The 25,138-nt window shown below is 52.3% G+C and overlaps 1 protein-coding gene across 1 annotated transcript in view; it reads right to left on the bottom strand.

Moving 5' to 3' along the window:
• MYO15A (myosin XVA) overlaps positions 1-18,632 on the bottom strand; it is an 86,509-nt gene extending 67,877 nt beyond the window's left edge. Inside the window, 15 exon segments of the mRNA XM_054041085.1 lie at positions 369-482; positions 1,255-1,416; positions 1,759-1,872; positions 1,958-2,021; positions 3,851-3,954; positions 7,349-7,354; positions 8,181-8,271; positions 8,746-8,820; positions 9,404-9,513; positions 9,893-9,956; positions 10,534-10,616; positions 13,962-14,336; positions 16,113-16,289; positions 16,488-18,427; positions 18,536-18,632. Coding sequence (XP_053897060.1) covers positions 369-482; positions 1,255-1,416; positions 1,759-1,872; positions 1,958-2,021; positions 3,851-3,954; positions 7,349-7,354; positions 8,181-8,271; positions 8,746-8,820; positions 9,404-9,513; positions 9,893-9,956; positions 10,534-10,616; positions 13,962-14,336; positions 16,113-16,289; positions 16,488-18,427; positions 18,536-18,632 — 3,576 coding nt within the window.
• Positions 18,633-25,138: the final 6,506 nt, after the last annotated feature.

Genomic DNA, 25,138 nt, shown 5'->3' with positions numbered 1-25,138 from the left:
GGTCTATTAGAGGGTGGGACAGTCGTCCACAGGGAGCATCTCTTGAGTCCTTCAGAAATGGATGGAACAAAGGTCTGGTGACTGTCCATTGGCGGGAGATGCCAAGACACACTTAGATGTTGTATAAATGGAGAGAGAGATGAGGGGGGCAGAGGACTCCACAGGGATGTTCCACAAACATGAAAAGCAAAGCAAGGGTGTCCTGCTGGCAGATCAGATACTGAAAATACACCGGTCCCCTGCGGGGCAATGAAGTAAGCAGGGTCTCAGAGCAGAGACTCTCTTCACTGCCGTCTGCCTTCCCCAGATGTCCCTCTAGCCACATCACACGCCTGTCCAACCAGCCGTCTCGAATCCGTGGGCCTTACCGTCACTTTGAACGTGATGGCCTTCTGCAGCCCCTCTGGAGAGATCTGGAGCAGCTCGGCTACCGCACGGATCTCTCTTGCACTCACCACTGATGCGACCTCCTGGCAGTCTGTCTGTGAAACGCAAAAACAGCCCGTTGGCAGGCAACTTCCCAGGGGCCAGCACAGTTGGTACCCAGAGACAACCCAGGGGACCTCAGACTGAAGGCCTTGTCCATCTCTGTTTATGAATATAGGCCCTGATCCTGAGCTGGAGTAGATCAGTGTAGCTCCATTGACCTGGTGCTCATAGAAGCACTGACTTCACTTGAGCTACGCTGATTTAGACTAGCGGAGGATCTGGCCCATTGTCAACGTTATTGTTTAGCGCTAGAGGAGGAATCAGAACGTCCCCGCCGTGGGAAAGGCTGATATTCTGATGCTGGTTTTTGTCCCAGATGGACCCAAACTGTTGAAATCTCAATTTGTTTTGCAGAACGGCAAGTTCAGAAAAGTGTTGATTTGGAAACATCAAAACATTTTGTGTCTGCCGGTTTGATGTGGAACTGCGTCTGCCAAAGCTGCTGTGGGGCTTCCAGGGCGTTGTAGTTCAGATGTCCCATGGTGCCCGGATCCTCTGTGGGCCAGGGATTTTTTTTTTTGGTTGCAGATTCCACAAAATGGAGAAAAGCTAAAATCTTGGGTTCAATTTTCTTTTGAGAGCTTCCTCCCTGCAGAGGGGCTTAGGGTCTGATCCAGATTCCATGGAAGCCAAACTGGAGTCTTTGCATTGGCTCCAATAGACATTGGATCAAAACCCTAGTTCGCAGCTGCATATAAAGTCCTTGCTATCAGTATCTCTTTGCGCCCTGGGTCCCCTTCCCGTCTTCCCCCGGGAGACGATTACCTCATATTTTTCAAAGTAGACGTTCCCCAGGTGGAGGATGGAAGACAGAATTCGGAAGATGCTGTTCTGGTCCTCGGTGCTGAAGTTCAGGATCTCCATGGCACTGAGCAACCTCCGGAAATCCTCAGCATCACTCTTGCCAGGAATCTCGCAGTTACCCCCCTGCGAAGGTCCCAGTCAGAGCATATCTGGGGAACATGCAACCTGAGGCCCAGGAATTAGCCACGACAGGGGATGCAAATTTACTGGGACTGGGGATTTACCGATCTGGGGAGCGAAGCAACCTGAATGTCACAAGGACATGGGTGCTATCACAGCTCCAGAAAGAAATGGAATTGCAGGTTGTCAGCAGTTTGAGGCGGGGCTGCGTCTGCCTGTGTGTTTGTACAGGGTCTTGGACCATGGGTCCCAGATCCTGATTGGGGCTTTCGGGTGCAGCACCGTAGAAATAATAAATCAAGTGGGCCTGATTGCTGAGCTCACGTGCGGACGTGGGCTCCATACCTGGTTCAGGTAATAGTACGTTTCTGCATCTTGAAGGCAGAATTGCTGCTTCTGCTGAGCAGGAAGGCCAGCCAGCATCTCATAGAATATGTGATAGTTCCTTTCGTTTTTGGCCTATGAAACAAGAAGGGCAAGACTAAGGAAGCATCGTGACATGGTGATGGCAGTGGGGGGTGGCACAATAAATGCTGGGACTCACCTGAAACACGATCCTTGATTTCTCAAGAAGGTACTGTGAGGTTATGGCACCACAGATCAAGCCTCTGGGAGAGACAAAGGTTAGCGCCTGGGGGCTGGGAATCTTAGCAAGGCATCTCGTCAGACACAAGAGAGTGAAGGAAGGACCGAGGTTCTATCCACACCCAGCCCTCTGCACCTGCAGGACACTGGCTGTGTGGGAGGTGCCCAACCGATGCCAACCAATGGCTCCTGCTCATCACTCCAGAGGAACGTGAATGTCGCCCAAGGTCCCAGCCTGTCTGCTCAGTGGGAAACATCCTACTCCAGTACTGTTCAACTCCATAGCTGGCACTGCCAGCCCAGCATCTCATCCCATTTCTCCCCTGAAGTACCTCTGGGTCCAAGGACTAGTCATTGCCCGTTGTTTTCCCTTGAATCCGAGCTGAAATTGCCTCAGAACTCAGCACTGGGGGTGTCCTGCTAGCCAGGTGCCCCTGCTGCAACCCCCAGCACAGCTGAGCCTCTGGTAAACAAAGGGCCAACCATGTGCAGCCATCAAAGACAATGGATTGGCTGTTGCAGCCTGGCAGACTGTGTCAGACAGGCGGCAATGAAATCTCCTGCACTAAAAGCCAATGCGGAAGAGAACTTCCTCCTTGTTCCCAGTGGGGAGAGATGGATTCTAGTCTATTCTGCAAAGGTTCTTACACTGCCCTCATCACCACAGTCTCTGAGTGCCTTCCAGCTGTGCATTAGTGACTGAAGTCCATGTGGATGGATGGGCAGACAGAAAACCACGATAGCTGCCCAATTCTCAGGCTAAGCGAGAGGACCAAAGAGAAGGGTGGAGGATTTGAGCTGCTGAGTGTGGTGTATTGAGGACTGTGTTGGAATTGCAAGCCATCACTTTAAGAGTGGGAAGGAGGGTGAAAGGGGGAAAGCGGTTCCTGGTCCTGCTTGCATGCTGGAGGGCTCTGTTGTGAAGTGGCTGGGAGCAGGAGGCAATCTGCAGGCAGGCAGCCTAAGAGCAAGGTGGGGTGACTTGTGCTTCTTTGTTTTAAGGAGCAGCCTGCTTTGTCACTCTCTGGTTTTGGTTACTGTGTGTTATCATTCTGAATTCTAAGAAATAAAGTCATGTTGCATTGCAACCTTCCAGCAAGAGCAGTTACATTTTTGTCTAGCTTCTCTGTGTGTGCCATGAACTGAGGAAGCCACTGCCTTCTGCTGGGGAGCTGGTGCTCCCACATCCTATATCCCAGCCCCAATGGAAGCCCTTCACCCCCCTCCCCCATTCATGTATTTGAATGAGAGACTGAGATGTATCCAGAGACTGGAGGAATGGCAGCCCCGCTACAAGGCCACGTCGGTTGGGACTGGGGGAGCTCAAAAGGAAGAATATTTTTAGGGCCTGATATTTGAAGCGAAGGCCTGAGTTGTGCACGTGGTACCGTAACTGCGTATGCAGCTCTAGCAATTGGGTGTGCATGCGGCCGGTTACACATCTATTAGGCAGTGCTCACAGTCACACAACTGGCAGTGCAAATTAGGTGTGCAGTGGCACACACATGGCTTTTTTAAAAGCAGGCCCTTAAAATCAAACAACCCCTCCCCACACGTAAGAGAGACAAGGATACAATCTGTCTGGGGAGACACCTTTCCACAAAGAGTTGCCTGCGTCTGGGTTGGCCGACCGCCCAGCCCGGGGAGCTGAATGGTTCCCGTGCTTTGAATGGAACCATTAAATCACAGCCATGGAGCACAAGGATCTAACATCTCCCAGGGATTCTAATGGTCCCTCAAGTCAGCAGCCCAGAGGCAGGACCGTGGGGCGGAATTCCCTCGGGCTGGGGGTCAGTTTCAGACACACAGAGTGGGGTGTTAGAGGGACACTCATACGCTCATCATTACTTACTCCTCCAGAAAGATTTCCACAAATTTCCCAAACCTGCTGGAGTTGTCGTTCCTCACTGTTTTGGCATTTCCGAAGGATTCCAGCAGGGGGGTCGCTTCGAGGATCTGCCCCAGCCAGACAAAAAAAACCCACCAAGCGCTGGTCAGGGTGAGACAGTCCAACCAGGGACGCCAAGACGCTGCAGTGATGGGCACAATGCAGAAACGAAAGGCTGGCTAGACACATCGGATTAACCCTCCTGGCTGCCCTGGGCCAAGGATAAAAATGATGCCTCCACCTCCAGCCTGCTCTTCTTGGGGACAGGAAGTAAAAGCCTTCCCCAGCCTTTGCATAAGAACATGAGAAGGGCCACACTGGGTCAGACCAATGCTCCAGCTAGCCCAGTATCCTGGCTTCCGACAGTGGCCAGTGCCGGGTGCTTCAGAGGGAATCAACAGAACTGGGCAATTGTTGAGTGATCCTGCCAGCTTCTGGCAGTCAGAAGTTTAGGGACACCAGAGCATGGGGTTGTGTCTCTGACCATCTTGGCTAATAGCCATTGATGGAACCATCCTCCATGATGTCAAGTATCAGAGGGGTAGCTGTGTTAGTCTGAATCTGTAAAAAGCAACAGAGGGTCCTGTGGCACCTTTGAGACTAACAGAAGTATTGGGAGCATAAGCTTTCGTGGGTAAAAACCTCACTTGCCTGTCTTGCATCTGAAGAACCTGTCTTGCATCTGAAGAAGTGAGGTTCTTACCCACGAAAACTTATGCTCCCAATACTTCTGTTAGTCTCAAAGGTGCCACAGGACCCTCTGTTGCATCCTCCATGAGTTTATCTAATTCTTTTTTGAACCCATTTATACTTTTGGCCTTCACAGCATCCCCTGGCAACGAGTACCACAGCTGACAAATGTGCATTGTGTGAAGTACTTCCTTTTGATTTTTGAACCGGATGCCTATTAATTTCATTGTGTGATCGTCCAGTTCTTGTGTTATGTGAAGGGGTTAATAACACTCCCTTTTCCCCTTTCTCCACACCAGTCATGATTTTCTAGACCTCTATCATATCCCCACTTAGGCGTCTCTTTTCCAAGCTGAAAAGTCCCAGCCTTACTAATCTCTCCTCATATGGAAGCCGTTCCATACCCCTAATAATTTTTGTTGCCCTTCCCTGAACCTTTTCCAAGTCCAATCTATCTTTTTTGAGATGGGGCGACCACATCTGCACGCAGTATTCAAGATGTGGGCATACCATGGATTTATATAGAGGCAATATGATATTTTCTGTTTTATTATCTATCCCTTTCTTAATGATATTTTCTGTTTTATTATCTATCCCTTTCCTAACATTCTGTTCACTTTTTTGACTGCTGGTGCACATTGAGTGGATGTTTTTAGATAACTATCCACAATCACTCCAAGATCTCTTTCTTGAGTGGTAACAGCTAATTTAGACCCCATCATTGTATATGTATAGTTGGGATTGTGTTTTCCAATGTGCATTACTTTGCATTTATCAACATTGAATTTCATCTGCCATTTTGTTGCCCAGTCACCCAGTTTTGAGAGATCCTTTTGTAGCTCTTCGCAGTCTGCCTGGGACTTAACTATCTTGAGTAGTTTTGTATCATCTGCAAATTTTGCCACCTCACAGTTTATCCCTTTTTCCAGATAATTTATGAATATGTTAAATAGGACTGGTCCCAGTACAGACCCCTGGGGGACACCATTATTTACCTCTCTCCACTCTGAAAACTGACTGTTTATTCCTACCTTTTGTTTCCTATCTTTTAACCAGTTACCAATCTATGAGAGGACCTTCCCTCTCATCCCATGACACCTTACTTTGCTTAAGAGCCTTTGGTGAGGGACCTTGTCAAAGAACATAAAAACGGCCCTATTGGGTCAGACCAAAGGTCCATCCAGCCCAGTATCCTGTCTACCGACAGTGGCCAATGCCAGGTGCCCCAGAGGGAGTGAACCTAACAGGTAATGATCAAGTGATCTCTCTCCTGCCATCCATCTCCAGCCTCTGACAAACAGAGGCTAGGGACACCATTCCTTACCCATCCTGGCTAATAGCCATTAATGGCCTTAACCTCCATGAATTTATCCAGTTCTCTTTTAAACCCTGTTATAGTCCCTGCCTTCACAACCTCCTCAGGCAAGGAGTTCCACAGGTTGACTGTGCGCTGTGTGAAGAAGAATGTCCTTCTATTTGTTTTAAACCTGCTGCCATTAATTTCATTTGGTGACCCCTAGTTCTTATATTATGGGAACAAGTAAATAACTTTTCCTTATTCACTTTCTCTACACCACTCATGATTTTATATACCTCTATCATATTCCCCTTTAGTCTCCTCCTTTCAAGCTGAAAAGTCCTAGCCTCTTTAATCTCCCCTCATATGGGACCTGTTCCAAACCCCTAATCATTTTAGTTGCCCTTTTCTGAACTTTTTCTAATGCCAGTTTATCTTTTTTGAGATGAGGAGACCACATCTGCACGCAGTATTCAAGATGTGGGCGTACCATGGATTTATATAAGGGCAATAAGATATTCTCCATCTTATTCTCTATCCCTTTTTAATAATTCCTAACATCCTGTTTGCTTTTTTGACTGCTTTCTGAAAATCTAAGTACACTATATCCACTGGATCGCCCTTGCCTACATGCTTGTTTGCCCCCTCAAAGAATTCTAGTAGATTGGTGAGGCCTGATTTCCCTTTACAAAAACCATGTTGACTTTTCCTCAACAAATTTTTTTGTTGTTTGCACAGCACCAGACATAATGGGGTCCTAGTCCTTGACTGGGGCTCTTAGATGCCAGGGTAATAATTTTAAATTAATAATTACATTTTCTAAAGAAAGATGTTGCCTTGGGCATTGGCACCTCTGGCCCATTGGTGGACCCAGCTCTGCTCGGAAATGTTTTTCACCATCAGTAATTGTGACTGACACGAGCCATCCCAGGCGTTCAGGGCCTGAAAACTGGTGAACACAGCAAAACCTCCGTTCTCCCTCAGACCCAGTCTCAGGAAAATGGTGCTTCCAAGTTAAACATTTGGCTGAGCAACGAAGAGAGACCAGGGTTTGGCTTCCTTTAGTTCCTTTTCTATTTAAGGAGTGGAATACAGTGACCTGTCCGCAAATGCAACAGTCATTGTCTGCTCTGCAACAGCTCTCGCACAAGGCTGGGGGCGAGAGTCGGTTTTAATGCGTGAAGGGTTTTCTAGCCTGTCTGCTGAGTGCCAGGGGACCTGTAACTCCCCACTGGATGATGGCTGAAGGAGGGCAGGAAGGGAGAAGGAGAGTAGGGGAGTGAAAGGAAAGATAATCACTGCAAAGCCACGCACACACACAGGGCTCAAGGCTGCAGGCAAAAAAAGCCCCCAATGACTCCTAGGGGAGTTCTGAGCTGCAGGATTTAGCCTCAGCAGAGATAACACAGCAGGCCACTTTGGCATCACTCTGTTAGGTAAGTGGAAATTTTGCATCCCACACACACACCCCATACCTCTATCTATGGTAGTGCAGCAGGGACGCATAGGAACAACAACAGGTCAGGGTCACCAACACACCGGCAGTGAGAAGAGGATAATAAGCCACACTCTATTGCCAAGAACTGTACGTTTACCCAGGAATTATCTGGGGAATGGGACCTAGCAATGGGACCTACCTCCCTAGAATGGGACCAACATCTGCCCATCCTGCTGCTGCAAAGGGCTTTATGAGGCTTCCTAGAATGCAGACCCTTCTCTGGCTTTCACACGGGGTGCGTCTGGTGCTCTCTTTGCCAGGCAGAACGAACTTCTGTGCAGTGTGCTGCAATTTGGGGAGGAAGGCCCCTGCTCTGGCAGGAGGGGCACAGCTTGGAGACCCCTGAGTTTAGCCACAGAGAGCAAGGGAGGGAGGGATTTGAAGGGAGCCGAGAGACCGCAAGTGGGTCCCAAGGAAAAATGACTGCCTGCGAATGGCTCCAGGGAATAAGTCCCTGAAAGCCATCATGGGAAAAGGCTCCAAACAGCCTTCAGTTTTAACTGCCTCATGCTGAATGTCCCAGGTACCTCTGGAGGGAATGCTTGCACCTGCTGGGTTGCAAAATGTGCTGATTCTGTCCACGGGGACACATCTGCCAAGCTGCCGGCCAGGTTGGGGCATCTGAGGGGGACGCACCTGCTGTGCTGCGGAGCTGGCCAGTACATCCTGGTCCAATGCACCTGCCAGGTGGCCACTCACCTCCGGTACCTCCCGCCATGCTGCCAGCTCTCCGGGCACATTGGTGGCTCATGGCAGCACAGCAGTTCTCAGGGCACCATAGCTCGTGGCATCTGGAAAGGACACTGTACCTGCTGCATCACATTGCGTTTCTGATTGACCGCTGCCAGGTAACGCAGGACCAGCTTGGTGGCTTCCGTTTTGCCTGAACCACTTTCGCCACTAGAAAGAGAAGACGCGAACATAAGGAAGGTCACTGAGCGTGCAGTCAATCACCTGAAGCCAGCTGAGAGGTTACCGAACCGAGCGGCAGCTACACGAGCTATGGGTGTGGTGCTCGGCCCTGCTCCCATTGAAATCAACCAAATTCCAACTGGCTTCAGCAGGGGCTGGACCTGGCCTGGCGGTTTTACCATTATATTGATTTTAATACTGTCCGGCTGGTTAAAGATGCCAGCAGAGATCGATCCCGGTAGCGCTCAATCGACATCCCTTTGGGATTTGCCATGACGATGATGAGAAAGCTGCCAGCTTCGCAGCCCTGCAGAAGGACCGCTCAGATCTACCTGCAGGCCAGGTGTGGCATGGGCGGTGGCTGGGCAAGCTGCCATGAGCGGGCTCAACCCGGAGCTAGAGGGGCCACCTCTTGGAACGAAAGGGGAGCTCCCTTTCCCCAGCGAGGCCACAAGCTCTCACCTGATGATAATACACTGGTTGTGTTTGGCATCCATCATTTTGGTGTAGGCGACGTTTGCAATAGCAAAGAGGTGCCTGCAAAAGAGCCAGACGCACCGAGTGTTAGGGGTAAAACAGTCCCTGGAGAGGAGGGGTTCCCACCAGCCCCACACCCTGGCTGGCAGCCGGACCAGGCTTCTGATGCTCTGAGCTGAGCCAGCTCCCTGGCCTGAGGTCACCCACTGGCACAAAGGAAGTCTGGAGACACCCAGCAGGATCGAACCCCAGGCTTGCTACCCACGGGCAGGAAAGATCGGTTACCTGCGCTGGGATCTCCACTCAAGAGAGAAGACAGCTGCTTCATCATCAGACAGACCGTTGGGGCCTGAGCGCCCTCTGCAGCACCTCCCCATAGCGGCTCAGCACTGCCCAGGATCCTGCCCAACCCGGGGGCCAGATCCTGCAAACCCCGACTGCCCCACGTGGTCCTGGATTGCAGTGGGGCTACTGGGGTGAGAGAGGATTACTCCCTGCAGGCTCGGGTCCCCGGCCAGGACAATCAGAGCTCACGGAGCCTGAGCAGCCGGGCTGTGCGGCAGGGACCCCAGCCGGAAGGGGACTGTAACATGCCAGGAGGAGATAGACAGCACACCGCGCTCCGTGTGGGGGACGTACTTACGGGGGATTCTCTCCCAGCGCCCTTCCTTCATACTGCAGCACCTGCTCCGTCCCGTAGATGTTGTACATTTTGTAGGGGTTCACGGACACTAAGATGCTGCCTATGTAGGTCTGCAACAGCAAGAGACACACAAAGGAAATGCTGCTTATGTTTTTACGCTCGGCAGAAGACGAGCGGCAGGCACCTAAGCTGAGTGACAGTAATGCCTAATGCCATTTACCAAAGGATCTCAAAGCACTTTACAAAAGTGGGGGAAGGTCCATCTCTGGCACACATTGGTTAAGTCACTTGCTCAAAAAAATCACACAGCGAGATGGGGGTGAAGCAGACTAGAACCCAGGCGTCCTGACACGCTGTGCCGTGAGTGACCCACCCACCAGACACACACTCTGCACATCCGTGTCAGACAGGACCCTCCACTGGTAATGCCGAGGAGACCCCGAGGCCTGTAATAAACTCTGAGTGCGACTTCAGCTGCCAGGAACTTACATAGATTAACTCACGGTCAAACCTCGTCTTGATGTTCTGCAGCACTGCCCCCTCCTGGAGGTCCCTGGAACACACAGCACAAAAAGGGATCAAGCCATGGCCCTAGTGCACAGCACCTTCAGAAAGAGGATGAGGCTGAGGGCCAACAAATCCACTCCTGCCGTCTCCACAAATGAAACCCCAGCCAGCTCAGTGCCACCAACGTGCAAAGAAAAGGCACCCCTCCCAGGCACAGGCAGTCAACGCTCCGAAAAGTGAGGGTGGAGTCAGACTAAGGGAATCCACCGCCGAGGCTGATGAGATCTTAAAGTGGGTCGGGGAAGGGCATCTGCAGGAGCTGTTCACAGCAGTGGGCACGGTCCATGCTAGGGCCTGGGGAGTACATTGTGCTAGTCACTCTACATAACCAACGTGAGACAACAGCTAAGACGGAGGGTTGGAGGTGACACCGAGATGATGGGATTCACCCAAGGTCACACAGCAGGTCAGTGGCAGAGCTAGGCCTGTACCCCAGATTCCTGATTCCCAGGCCGGTGCCCTGGCCCCTAGCCCACAATGGTGCTCTGCTGAGTGACACCAGCCAGCCCATGGTGATTAGCATTCCTTTTAGAGCAACCAGAGCATGCCGGTCAGTCACTTACTGCAGCTGGGTCATGTCCTCCACGCCATCTTCCTTCGGCTCTTCTCGGGGGCTCCTAGACGGCAGGTTGTGGATGGAGTGCATCTACACTCAGGGAGGAAGACATGCAGATCGGGCAGTGTTACTCAGAGAACTTCTCCGGCCAGCTCAGGGGCTCACGAGACAGAGAGTCGGGGTCAGACCCCAGGCCAAGCTATTGCTCCCAAACTGGTCCAACTGGCCTGTCCGTCTGTCTGGGCTGGGGACAAGATCCCCACTGCTCTAAAGTGACTGGACTGGCTCAACCCTCTCCCATCAGCAAGAGGAAACCCTAGGGAGCAATGAGGCTTGTGCAGGTGGAGCCGGAGGTTACAGAAGGGACTTTGCAAAAGGGGGAGGTCTGACCCCAACCCTTTGCTGACAAGTCCCTTCATTGCAGCAGGCCACCAGGTGGCATCACCTGGTACAGCCACCGATAAGGCCAGGGAGTGGGGGGGGGGGTTGGGACACCAAGCCCTGGAGCAGTTCCTATCTCCTCATCCCTTTTTGGGCATGGGTGTGTGACGGCCGCCATCTTGGCCTGCATGACTGGGATTGAACCAGGGACCCCCAGAGCTAAAAGCATGAACTGTTACAGCTTGAACTAAAGAGCCAGCCCTTGTAGCTAGGGCCTGTCACAGGGCCAGATCTCTGCAAATTGGGACGTGCATAACACACTAACCAGTGGGTTCCAGTTGTAGCTATGGAGGCACTGACAAAAATCAACTGCCTGATGGAGGTGGCTTTCCAATAAAGGAGAACAGAACTGGCCCTGTTCAGGGGTACAGCCGCTATGGAGCGACCCCTTTGGGCAGGAGCTTCAGCAGAGAGATGTCTTGAGATCAGACCATGCCGCTCCGCTCTGCATCACTCCCCGGGCTTCCCCTCACTTACCATATCCAGCTCACACCTCTCAAACCCTGCACAACTCTGCCCTGGTCTGCATCTCTAACCACATTCCCTGCCCCTCCACTTTGTTCCACTGATGATACCAGTCCTGCTGCCCTGTCTTTCCCCTCTTCACCCAGGCTTTCATGCTGGGCCCTATGTGGGACCAGCCCACCAACCCCCTCCCAAAGATTCATTTCTTCTACCAGCTGCACCCCCTCGCTCTCACACACACACACAGACTATTAGACTGAGGACTTGTCTACATGGGGACATTCAGGAAAGTTAATCCAAATTAATTTTTAAAGCAAATTCATTTAACCACAATCAATCCCTTTGCGGACACTCTTGTGAATTAAGCTAAACCAAATTAAGGCCACTTTAATTCTGAACGAGAGTCTCCATGCATGGGTTCAACGTGGTTTGGAGATATCCCATCTCCTAGAACTGGAAGGGACCTTGAAAGGTCATCGAGTCCAGCCCCCTGCCTTCACTAGCAGGACCAAGTACTGATTTTGCCCCAGATCCCCAAGTGGCCCCCTCAAGGATTGAACTCACAACCCTGGGTTTAGCAGGCCAATGACTAATCCACCTTTAATCCGAATTAACACAAGGTGTGAATTTATTTTCCTGAGTGTTCCCACGTAGACAGAGAGCAAAAACGAAAATGACCGTTAATTATTTGCATTACAGTAGCACCTATAGGCCCGAGCCGAGAGCAGGGCCTGAAACAGTCTCTGACATAAAAGGATCACAAGCTAAACAATGTGGATGGGGAATCCATGCCGTGCCCTACCCCCTAGACCACACTGTCCCTCAGTGTGCTAAAGCAGCTCCCCCAGTGTATTGTCCCTCTGCATTCCACTACAGCGCACGCCTTGAACTGCTGGGTAACATACACAGGCCCCTATATTGTCACACTGGCACCTATTCAGCTTTCAAGAACAATGCAAAGGGTAGCTGAGGCACTGTACAATCCCCGCGTGACATTCAGAGGCGGAAGATACCCATTGGGTCCCTGGTTCACCTCCCCCCAGCCAGTGCAGTATTGGTCCCTCTCATCTCATTCCCTGGGCTTTGTCTAACGTGATTTTAAACGCCTCGTGCAGCATCAGCTGAATGCACAGAAGAGCCACCGAGCATCTGTTACTTCACAAAAAGCCCAGGTAACTAAGAGTCACCAGGTTGGAAGAGCAGACAATAAACCCTGGAGCCTTTTCAATCATCACCGTAGCTCCTAACCTGGAGAGCATCCAGCCCCTCATGGGCTCAGGCCAGGGTAGGCAGCAAGCAGGTAAGCCAATCGCCATCCACGGTAAGCCAGTCACGTACTGGGGTAGGTCTCAGATGAGCTCTGTCAGCCAGTGCGTGCCAAGAGAGGCCCCTCTAATTAAAACGCTCCTTCTGTTCCAATGCAGCTACCTGCCACAGATCAAGTCTCTGCATTTACATATACCTCTTTTGTTCCATTGCTATGACAGAGGTCAAACGGCTCCAAACGTACCAGCTGTCACCCTGGTTGCAGTGGGGGTGCTTATGGTTTTACAATGACAGAGCCCAGGGATAGCTCTGTGCCTTTATTAAACCTCAGTCTGGACCGGGCTGGTTTCCCCTTTCCAGCGTACGTGCCAGTTCGCTAGCTGTGTCCGCACCGCCTGGCTCCTGCAGCCTGCTGTTGGGGAACCTCTTTCCAACAGGCCAGGATTTTTAACCAGCCAAAGCCAACCTCGTGGTGCCAGCTGTGGTCTCCGGGGGGTTGGCTGTCAGTGAGTAAGTCAGCCCAAGCAGGGGATGTTTGCATGGGAGCACAGGCTGGCCACCTTAGCTTCTCTCCTGCTCAGAACTGCCATGTGGGTAAAGCCGCGCTCCCACTGGCATGGTCTGAATGTAACAGCGCGAGTCTCATCTTGCTGACCCCACTGGGCATCCTTACCCCAGAGGAAGCGAGAGGAGCATCAGAGCCAGGACCGGATGGCACAGAGGAGAAAACATTGTTTTATTTTCACATCTGAGGCCAGCTCTTGTGCAAGAGAAGGGAGCCAGATCTAGTGGTTAGAGCAGGGGGGCTGGCAGTCAGGACTCCTGGGTTCCTCTGGCTGGCTGGCTGTAAGCACCTGATGCTCATTCCATGCTGGGAGAAGAGTGGGGAAGGGGCACATCCAGGGGCTACACATTAACTCTACTAATAAACAAGGTCTGGTTTTACCCTTCAAACCCTGGTGTTTTCCACAGCACTCGGCCAATTTGTTTCTCTGACCAATGTGTAACTTACACCCCCCATCTCACTGCAGATTTGGCCCAGAGGATTTTAAGAGAGCTGTACCTGCTTACCCTAGGGGCCAAATGTTGCTCACTCTTCAGTGTAAGGGCCTGATCCAACGCCCCCTGACATCGTTTGGATCTGGATCTTTGGATCCGGTCCCACATTCAGATTAACCCCTGTGGGTTTACTACAATGTAAACTGGCCCCAGGTCTGGATTCTGCTCTAAATGCACCAAACTGGCCCAAATCCCTGAAATTACCTTATCGTGCCAGGGCGGTTTTTTGCCCGTGTTCCCACGCTCCCAGTGGTTCCCATCACCCCGGTTCTGCACTGAGGATCGGTGGGTCAGGTACCCAGCAGTGCTGTCTCCTCTCCGGCCCGACCACCTGTTCAGGCTCTCAGTGGGAGGGTTATGAAGCAGTTTCTCAGAAGACCACGGGCTGGGTGACGCACGGACGTTCACCATCTGCTGCTTAGACCAGTGCTGCTTGTGCATGTAGGACATCCTTCTGAAGGTGCCCAGCCTCTGGACCTGCGGCATGACAACGGCGTACCTCCCCACGCCATCCTCCCCTGACATGTCCTCGTTCTCAAAGAGCTCAGCAGGGAGTTTTGCTGGTCTGCTGCATGCTTCCTGCAGGGATGGGGACCCGGCAAAGGAGGGGCCAGCTCCCGTCACAGAATGCGGGCCTTTGAAGGCCACAGTTCTTTGCGATTGAGGGCCCAGATTTGCTTTGCCTTTCAGCACAGTGTGGGGGCTGCAGGTGGCCGAATAAGACAAATTCCCACCCGGAACCTTATGCGCCCAGTTTGGGGTAGGTGACCGTGGCCTGTTTGCTTCTCCCATTGGCATCGTAGCATGTTTTAGGGATGGAGCGGGGGAGGCCGGCTTCTGAGAAGGGCTCCTACCAAGGGGGCGTCTAGGATCTGTCGGTGATTGTGGGCGTTGTCCCTGGGCTACATGTCCGCCCTCTCTCACTGAGAATTGGAGAGCTGTGGGTCCTAATGTCTGACCTGCCACTGGCTGTCCAAACCGTTTCAGGAATGCATTCCTACCTCCTGCTTCACCTGCAAGCATGCTGCTGGTTTCTGCAGGAGAAGGCCTCCTTGTGGAAGGGGTCTGGGTCATCCCAGCCAGAGGCTGGCCGATGCGTTTGATAAATGCATTAGGAATCCCAGGAGGTGGAGGTAGCTTTGAAATGTTCCTCATGCTTCCGCCTCCTGCCATCTTGGGTGATGGAGTTCGTTGAGCTGGCATTTCGTTCCCAGAAGCCCTGTCCCAACGCGGCCGTGCAGGCAGCTCCCCCGCCGGCCCATTAGCATCCATGGGGGACGGGGAGCAGCCAGGTAGAAAGTTAGGAGAGTCTTTGATGGTAACACGATGGCTTCCTTGGCGTGTCAGCATCTGAGGGGAGGGTGTTCTTGCCAATCCCCGGGGAGGCGGCCCGCCTCTGATGGACGGCATCGGGGATGGTGGGATGGGAGACTGAGCTCCCGCTGGACGGCCCAACTGCTTCAGAAACGAGTTCCTCATTAAAGGCTTCACTGCTTTAGTTGGAGGCTCGGGCTGCCTGTTCCAAGCCTGGGGGAGCCGCCTATGTATTTCCACGGGCGAGCGCCTCAGTCTCCTTGATAGCTGAGGGGAAGATGACCGTATGCTCCCAGCACCCCTGGCCGAAAAGCTAGGGGACCTTGCCTCAGGAGGAGACCCAAACTGCCTCAGGGATGCGTGAGGTGAAGAGGGTGCTTTCAGTTCCCCAGGGGCAGGATTATGGAGCCCTGGAGGGGCTAAGCTCCCAGGCAGCATGGCTGGGGTAGTGCCTTGGGGGGTTGAGCCAAACATTTGAAACCTCGATGAGCTGGATTTGAGGGTGGGCTGTGGGGACGGCAGGCTGGAAGGTGGCTCACCCCTTGTGCTATTGACGTGCTTTAGCACAGGCTGTGGAGACCAACTCCTCTGACTCATGAATGGGTTATGAGCTGTTGGCCTAGGAGATGACATGGGCTGGAAGGTGGAATCTATAGGTGCTGTGCTCCCAGCGGTGGAGGAGTTTTGTCTCCATGATCGAGGAGGAGAGGAGACATTTTCTCTGGCCACTGGAGACCCTGGTCTCCTCAAAGAGCGAGGAGGAGCAGGGGGAGGGCTCTTCATCCTCAGAGAGGATCGCGGTGAGGGAGGGGGACTTCTGGGTCTCATTGGTGACTGGTAAGAGGGAAGCTGTGGAGACTTCCCAGTCATGTGGCTGCCGAACTGCTGCAGAAAGGGGTTGTTAGTCTCTGGCTTTTGAAAATCCGCCTGTGGCTGGTTAAAGTTGAGCCTTTTCACACTGGGTTTTGGAGAAGGGGGTCTCTGCCACATAGAAGAATGAGACGGTGGCCTGAGGAGCTCCAGACTGCTTCTGCTTCCTACTCTCCTTAAAGGCTGAGGGGAGGGAGGCCTTTGGGAGTTGTTGTTGTTACTGACTGTGTAATCGAATTTCCTCATAGGCAAGAGAGGTGCTGACTCTAAGGTCTCCATCCCTGCTAATTTATGGCCAAACTTTTTATAGGACGGCTCAATAAATGGATGCCGGTCATGTGATTTCTCCTGGGGGATGTCAAAACGTCTTACAGAGGGCTGTGGAGAAGAGTGATGAAAGCTCTGTCTCTCTGGACTCCTACACTGCCTGCTAAGTTTCGGGGAAGAGGTGGAACTTGGCATGTCGCCGTGTCTAATTGATGGCTGAGGGGAAGGTGGCCTCAGAGGCCCGCTCTCACCAAATGACAAAGATGTTGCCCTCCTTACTGGAGAGGGCGTGGGAGGCCTGCCCTTCACCTCGCTCCCATGGTGTTTTAAAATGGGTTTTGGTTGTGTGAGGGATCTTTGTAAGAACTGTCCTAAGGGGCTCCCACATCCTCGCGGAGAGAAGCTTTGCAAATGCGCCCCCTGGACATTGCCTTGCTGGCCACCAGGGTCGAACCTGCTTCCCATTGACTTTGGAGAGTGAGGCCTTGGAAGCCGGCTGCCATGACCCTGGCCAACACGGCCGTATGTCACTGAGGGTTGGGGATCCCCAACACTGAACTGGGCAAAGGGAGGCGCCAGCGGCTCGTATTCACCGTAGTCATCCTCATCTTGATCTACGCCGGCAAAGGAAATATGAGGAGAAGGAGGGAGGGGAACATCAAGTTTGTCTCTGCCAAATAGCTTCACCTGAGGCCTGGGGAAGAGCCTGAACTTCCTGTTTAACGACAGTTTAGAAGGCAACGTTTCCTCGATCCCCTGCTGCTCAAAGAAGGAAGAATTAGGGAGCATAAAAGGGTAATCTCCATTCTCATCCGCCAACTCCTCTGGCTCATCCATCTCCGTTATATCGTCCAAGGGATACGCATAAGGGTTATAGGAAGACTGAGCTGGAGGGTCCCATTCGTATTCGCTATAACTGATTTCATGCTGAGGGGAATAATCATCCAGATAGCCCATTTCATCTACCCTCAGGTTGTAGGGCCCTCCAGAAGGACCATATCTGTCTTCAAAAGAGCTGTATGGCCCTGTTTGCTCTTCGTAGTAATCCATATCGCTCCTATATTGGTCATAGGGTTCATATGGTGAATAGCCAGAAGGTGACTCATAATCCTGGTCTTCATAGTCGTAGTAGTCAGACTGGTTTTGCAGCGGATCATCGTAGTAGTCCATGGGCTCTTCATAAAGCTCATATTCTTCTTCCCTATCATATCCAGGGTCGTCCTCATAATCAGATACCCATCTGTTATGAAAGTCGTGTCCATCTGCATAGTCAGTTGGTGCCTGGAGGTAGCTTTCCTCCTCAGGGTAGCCATACTGAGCTGGGGCCTGCGGGTCGTAAAAGCTGCTGTCATCCTGGTAACAGTTGTAATAGTCCAGTGGGACTGCAGGGCCCTCATACCCGCTTGGCCCGGGCTGTGAGAACCTCCCAGAGGGCTGCCTCACAAGGCCGCCATGTTCAAAATTTGGCTGGTAGCCATATTCCTCTTCCCCTTGACCATAGAGCCTCCTGGCTCCAGAGAACCTTTTCATGTTGGCTCGGTGCCTCAGAATCTCGTCCTCTGAGGGGAAGGGGAGTTTCTTAGCTCCAATCCTAGACAGCCAGGCCTCATTCATGGGCCTCTCATTGTAGGTAAGCCTGGCCCGTTTGGACAGGAACTTTCTTGTCAGCCAGCTGGTGGCGGCAGCAGCTTTGCTCAGGATCTGAGCCCGGGGTTTGAATTTCTCTTTCGTTCTCCTCCGGCGGAAGAGGCTGCTGAAGAACCCACCTTCCTCCTTAGGTTTCTCGCCGCCCAATCCCAGCCGTATCAGCAGGAAAGAGGGCTTTTTCGGGTTGCCACTGGCCTCCTCTTTCTTCTTCTTCTTCTTCCCTATACTCTTGAAGCGCATCATGAGGTTGGAGGTGGATTTCAGCACTGCCTTGTTCTTCTTCATCTTCTTCTTCGTGCTGTATTTATTCAGCCCCCAGAAAAACCGGGAGGTGTTCTTGAACTGGCCCTTCTTGGAGCGCTTCAGGCCTAGCCTCTTGAAGCCCATGAAGAGCTTGGATGCACTCTTCAGGCTCTTCTTCATTTTGGACTTGGGCGGTTCCACTTCCCTCCTAGCTAGACCAGCCATAGCCTTGGTAGCCCCTTTCAGCTGAGCCTTGGCATGCTCTTTCTTTGCCCCCTTCTTCTTCTTGGCATCATCGCCCGCCAGCCCCATCACCAGGTGGGAGGCACCTTTGAGGTGCAAGTCCTTCTTCTTTTTCTTTGCAGAATAATCTTCCTCCTCCTCCTCTTCCTCCTCCTCTTCCGACAGCACCTTTTTCCCTTTCCCCTGCTTCTTACCAGCCATGGCTTTGGAGGCCTCCTTTTTATCCTTCCCTTTCTTTTTCTTAGGGTCTTCCTCACTGTCCTCATCTTCGTCCTCCTCCTCCTCCACCATCTCACTCTCCTCATCACTGTCTTCCTCGGCATTGCTCTTCGTTAGTTCAGAGTCCGAGGCCTCCTCCGACTCACTGAGAACCTCCTTCTTCCCCTTCTTGGCATCTTTCCCCTTCTTCTCATCCTTCCCTTTCCCCTTTGCCACTTCCTTCCCTCCTTTGGCATTGCTCTTTCCCCCCTTGACCTCGTCCTTGCCCTTCTTGGCATTGCCACCCTTCTCAGCGGTCTTTTTGGTCTCACCTTTTTTGCCACCCATGCTCCTGGTGTTTCAGGCTCATACTCTAGCCTCCAGGTGCGGCAGTGCCATACGTCACCCACGATCCTGAGAATAGGTGTGGGTTATAACAGTGTCCCCCTGGGCAGTCAATCCCCCAAAACCAGGCAGCAGCAAGCCTTCAAAGCCAAACCTTCATGCTGCCCATGCACATTCGTGAGCCAATTGTAACGTCTTCCCAGCAGCAGAAGGAAAGCTTTTCTGCATTGCTCCGAAACAGGGGCATGCAGTGCCAGGAGCTAGTGCTCGTATACAGGTCTTGGTTTTATTTACCTTTGCAGGGTTTCAGTGAGACAGAGCAGTTCTCCATTCTTCCCCTCCTCGGCTTAGTCGTTCCTTCTTAGTCCCCCCTACTGCACTTTAGAATGTGAATGCAGTGTCCCACCGGTGATGAGAACATCCCCTGATACTTGCAGCTGCATCCTCTGGGAGACCCTGCTTCATCCTTCCACTGGGAAGTCCCCGGTCCTGGCTCTTAACATTCCATAACGACTCCTCGGTCAAAATGTCTCATCCCATCCTGCGATGCACCTTTCTGCCAGGCACGGGGAGTTAAGAACTCAAGTTATTGCGACTGTTCTGCTAGACTGTAACTGTATCTCCTTAGCACCTGGCCGTATGAATAATGCAAGTGGGCTGCCCTGCTTCCACTCAAAGACTCTTCCAAAGGAGACAGAAGAAGCGAAGGAAGAGAACTTAGAAATGGCCTCTGGCCAGCGCTCCAAATGCACTGGCCACAGCAATTGGAAGATAAATCTGGATGAAGGCAAAGAGTGGAAACCATTCTTCTTAGAGGGTGAAATTCACATTCACCGCTAGCAACCTACACCTTACATCACCCAAAAGGCTTCAATCGGATAAAGCGGTGTGTAGTCTCTCTGCCTAGGGGGTGAATTTTCTCCCAGACAGCATAGGTCTTCTGTTGGTTTTCTCCCCACAGTATTGATCCCCACCAGGGATATCGGCATTAAAACAGGGGCTCTGATTCTCGTCTTCCTCACAGTGCCATAAATCAGGAGTCACTGGGAGACACACCAGTGTTCCTAGTGGGAACAGTGTCAGGAGCTTGTCTGCCTCTTTCTCCACCAGGCCAGGAGGCTACATTTACGTGTCAAAATTAGGAGACAATGATCCTGTTACAGAAGGTGGGCCAGATTCAACTTTCATCTACACTGGGGACGGTTGCTGGGGTTGCTGTAACGTAGCTGAGAGCACGATCTCGGTTCAGGAATAAGCAGCAGGGATGGGTGAAATCTAGCCTGAAGACCCTGTTCTCATCCATCATCTTAGCCATTGACAAGGGGAGAACACAAAGGCACAGTCTTCGAATAGGACCTTTCCCATGAGATGTCGGTGACTCACTCATGTTAAGAAAGCTCAAGCCCTTCGGAGCCAAATTCTGCTCTCACGGCCACGCACCTGCTGACTCCAGTAGGACTGCCTGGGTGAGAGACCTTCACCCTGCGATTTCTTTTTAACCTTGCAAATCTAACAACTGTGGTGAAATTAACCCCCAAGAATAACTGATAAGCATGTGTGTTTTCAAGGGAGCCAATGAAAAGAGCAGGACGGGACATCCTGGTTTATAGAGGGCAGGACCTTCCATCCGGGAGCCTGAATTCCACAGCGTTAGTGACACTGGATCTCCAGCCTTCTCAAACTGCCTAAGGGGACATTGGCGCAAGCAGGCCAAAGGCAATACCATTCAGGGGGATTCAGGTGAGCTCCAAAGTCAATAAACCACAGAGAAAAGGACGGGAGGATTGGAATGATCATAAGCCGCTAGGCACATCCACGCAGCTTTCCGCTGACAGCCTGAGCCCTACAACAGTTCACATCCCAGGCAGCCTGCACTGATGAGACACCTGTCCACAGCCTACACACCTGCTAAACGCATGAGCTGCTACAGCTGTGCGTGCACTCAACCTGCCTGGCGGGGGAGGGGGACTGTGATAGCTCATAGCCTGTGTGGATCAGGCACGAAGGGGGCCCCATAACATACACTCGCCAGTGGGTTACGCATGCAGGAATGTGTTCATGCATGTTTGCTTGTTGTGTGCACAAGATTGTCTGTGAAAGGGCAGGGGTATGTGTGGCGTGCCCGCTCGTGACTAGTGTGTTTGCATGGCTGGGGCGTGCACAGGGACAGCAACTGTGGAATGGGAAATCAGAGCCCTGCAAAGCATTTGCCGCCGAGCCCTGTTTTCCACCCCACAGTTTCCCCATCGCCCCCTGCAGGACAATGGGGATAATCTCCATGTGTTTTAAATTTACTTCCCAAGCAGGGTGGAAAGAATACGGCGATCCTGCCACCATGCACTGTTCTGGAGGACGCTGGTATCTCCTCTAGCATAAGGCAGGCCCTAAGGGCAGCCAGGGAGCCTGGCCAGCTTTCTGCTGGATGGTATAATGCTGCGGATGATTTCTGAACCCTCAGTCGCTGCCAGCTCCCTGTGACATTAATATCACTCCACGGCAAGCCCTGCAGCATGTTTTCTGTGGCCAGTAGCAAATGGCGTAATAGCACCGGGCACTGCTGTGGTTTTTCTATCCCTTCCCCAGGAAGTTCAGGCCCCGAGGCCCTTTCTAAGACCCAGACGTCTGTGCTCCTGGCTCAGGTTTCATAAGGAAAGCAAAGGAGCACATTTCATATCGGAGCGCGACTAACTTGAAATCAGACACTCAAATCTTCCCCAGCCTTCGTGTGCGCTGCGCCGCTCGTATTGCAAATCAGGAGGGCTGCTCTCCTGTGAAGTCAGTGGCGGGGGAGACCCAGCCATGCCTCCCTGGGCCGACGAGCAGCGACCGGGGCTTGCTTTTCAGCCAGGCAAAATCGTGCTGAGGATACTTGTTTGCTTTGCAGCATGCTGTCTCCCCTCCCAGATCCCCTTGTCGTCAACTCCACTCCCCCAGTGACTGTTCCTACAGCGCAATGGGCAGCGCTGTGGGAGACGCATTAATAGGTGGGTGCGCCGGAGCGCTCAGGGCCGTGTATGTGGCGCCCTCTGCTGGGAGGACACCAGTCTTAGGCTTATTTCCCCTTTGCAATGAGGAGAATTGATCCCCACGGAGACAGCAGGGAGCCCTGTTTTCACCGACAGCCCTTCCTGAGTGACCCCTCCTGAGGCGCTTAGGCCCAGAGCCACCAAGGTATTTAGGCTCCTAACTGCCACTGAAATCAATGGGCATCAGGAGCCTAAATCCCTTGGTGGATCGGGGTCGCGGGCGTTACTCACTCCTAGCCTTCACTGAAGCGTGGCCTTGGGTGTTTCACCTGAGTAAAGGCCACAACCTAAAGGGTCAAATCCTCAGCTGGTGTAAATCCACGTAGCTCCACTGAGGTCAGAGCTCCGTCACTTTACATCAGCTGAGGAGCGGGCTCGTTAAGGTTTGGCCTTCACTCAGGATTCTGAAGGACATTTTTGTGCCTCTCTATGTCCATCGCTGATCTCCAGACCCAAACCCAGCCAGGCTGTGCTGCTTGCCGGCGCGCCGAAAGCCACCCAGCCAGCGAGCATCAGCTGACAGCATCTCAGGGGGAAGGAGACGGATTAAAAGCAAATGAGCATTTCGTTGCATTCGGGCCTCTCTTACCCAAGCTTCCTAGGGTCAGATAGCTGCTCCTGCTCCGGCTGACCTCAGTGGTAAAAAGCTCCCATTGGCGTAAGGGTTCAGGATCAGGGCCTGTGTGAACAAAGAGATTCTTGACTATTTGAGTAGGAGTCACAAACAGGCCAGCTCCTCGGTGTGTGTACATGGCAGAGCTCAATAATGGAGCTACGCCAATCTAGGATCGGTGCAAAATTTCACCTCTGTCTAAAGCCCCGGGGGAAAAATTCACGAAGAGAATGAAAAATGACCTTTTCGGGAGAGATCCGAAGGTGAGCGCTGCGGAGCTGGAAAGCTTGTCTCTTTCACCAACAGAAGTGGGTCCAATAAAATGTATTACCTCGCACACCTTGTCTTCTACAGAGAGAGAGACAGAGTGTAGAGCAGTGTTACCAACTCTCACCATTTTAACAGAAGTCTCACAATCATTGCTGCTTTTTCTTAAAGCCCCAGCTCCTGGAGTCATGGGAATGTGGGAGAATCTTGGCTTGTGATATTACCTTGCCTACCTTGTCTTGTAGGGAGAGGGAGGGAGGGAGGGTGTAGGGTGTGTATGTGTGTGGGTGTAGTGGGGTGGTTACCCCGCTCCTGCCTGGAAGGGCTTAAAACAGCCCTGGCAGAGGGTTGCAGCTCTAAAAGCTGGGCTGATTGGGGAAGTAGCCATAGCTGGGCCATGCCCCAGTCAGGCCACAGCTGGCCTGGATAAAAAGGCTGGGAGCCAGATGCCAAACAGTCTCTCTCTGTACTTAGAGAGAGAGAATGGCCTGGCTGCAGAGAGCGAGACATAGGGTACCTGTCTGGAGCAGGGCTGGGGAGCTCCAGCCTGGATAGCCCCAGGCTGTGGCCTAGTAGGAGGCCAAGGGGTACTGGGGGTTGCAGAGGACAGCCCATGGGTAGGCCAAGGCAGCAGGTCCAAACCCAACCTTGCGTGTGATGAGTGGCCTATACTCCAGTCTGCTCCAGGGAGTGGGGGCTAGTTGGTGACTGGCAGTGGCCTTATTCTGAGGCGAGGTAGGGATAGTGGGTGGGGGTTCCCTGGGGAGGGGAGACCCTAGTACTGAGGGCTGTATGGCCAGAGGGCAGCACCCCAGATACAAGGGCAGCGGGGTCTGGGAGGGACACGGGGGCCAGAGGACAGGTGGATAACTGGCCTGCAGGGGGTGCTCCAGGATGCTGGAAGAGCTAATTCCCAGAAGAGACCAGCAGGAGGTGCCGGAGGGGTGAGTCTGCCCCTTTACAGTGGGTTATACACAAGGAGTGTGTGTGTGGTGTGTGAATGCATAGTGTGTGCGGGAGGGTGATACAGGGGGGAGTGTGGTGTGTGAATGAACGTATAGTGTGTATGGGGGCAGAGGTGCATACGCTCACACTGGTGGTTGCACTTCCCTTTCCCACCTTCTTCTATTCATGACTCCCCCACCAATCCTGCAGCTTGCTGCCAGCATCAACTATTAATGACAGACCTGGATTTGAGTGGCTGCAAATTCATGAAAATTTAAGCAGAGATGTTCTAAACTTGTCATTTGTTTCACCCGCCTGGATCACCTTCCCACGGAAAAGACACTCAGAGCCACAGTCAGTCGCCTTTACACTAGATTTCAATGTTGGCCAGCTCTCCTGCCCCTGAGATGCTGCATCTCTCGGGGGTCAGAGAGCTTGTCAGCCAGCCAGTATTTTACACATACAACTGCTGAATGCTAAGTGCCAAGGACATTATCTCCAGGCATGCTGGTGATTTACATGCAAACAGGACATTTTATGAAATTTAATTAATGGAGATAGGCTATCTCCTAGAACTGGAAGGGACCTTGAAAGGTCATCGAGTCCAGCCCCCTGCCTTCACTAGCAGGACCAAGTACTGATTTTGCCCTAGATCCCTAAGTGGCCCCCTCAAGGATTGAACTCACAACCCTGGGTTTAGTACTCCATGCTCAAACCACTGAGCTATCCCTCCCCCCCAAGCAAGAGAAAAACTATACAGCACCCATGAGGGCTAACACTTACTTTAAAAAAAGCCAAGATTCTCACATATTCCCATGACTCCAGGAGCTGGTGCTTTAAGAAAAAGCAGCAATGATTGCAAGACTCATGTTAAAATTGTGAGAGTTGGTAACACTGCTCTACACTCTCTCTCTCTCTCTCTCTCTCCCTAGAAGACAAGGTAGGCGAGGTAATATCTTTTATTGGACCGACTTCTGTTGGTGAAAGAGACAAGCTTTCCAGCTCCGCAGCGCTCACCTTCGGATCTCTCCAGAAAAGGTCATTTTTCATTTTCTTCATGAATTTTTCCCCTGGGGCTTTAGGCAGGGGTGAGATTCTGCACCGATCCTAGATTGGCGTAGCTCCATTATTGAGCTCTGCCATGTACACACACCGAGGAGCTGGCCGGTTTGTGACTCCTGCTCAAATAGTCAAGAATCTCTTTGTTCACACAGGCCCTGATCCTGAACCCTTAAGTCAGTGGGAGCTTTTTACCACTGAGGTCAGCAGGAGCAGGCCCCTATGACAAACGCTGATGGACCCTAGGAAGCTCTGGGTAAGAGTTCTGAATGCAATGGAAATGCCACCTTTCCCCAATGCACGGGGTCTGCATTGCAGAGAGCTCACGCCGGGACTCTGTACTC

This window comes from Malaclemys terrapin, chromosome 10, assembly GCF_027887155.1.
Source record: "Malaclemys terrapin pileata isolate rMalTer1 chromosome 10, rMalTer1.hap1, whole genome shotgun sequence".
Classification (NCBI taxonomy): Eukaryota; Metazoa; Chordata; order Testudines; family Emydidae; genus Malaclemys; species Malaclemys terrapin.
Note: the sequence above shows the minus strand (reverse complement) of the source record. Positions and strands in the feature narration are given on the sequence as shown.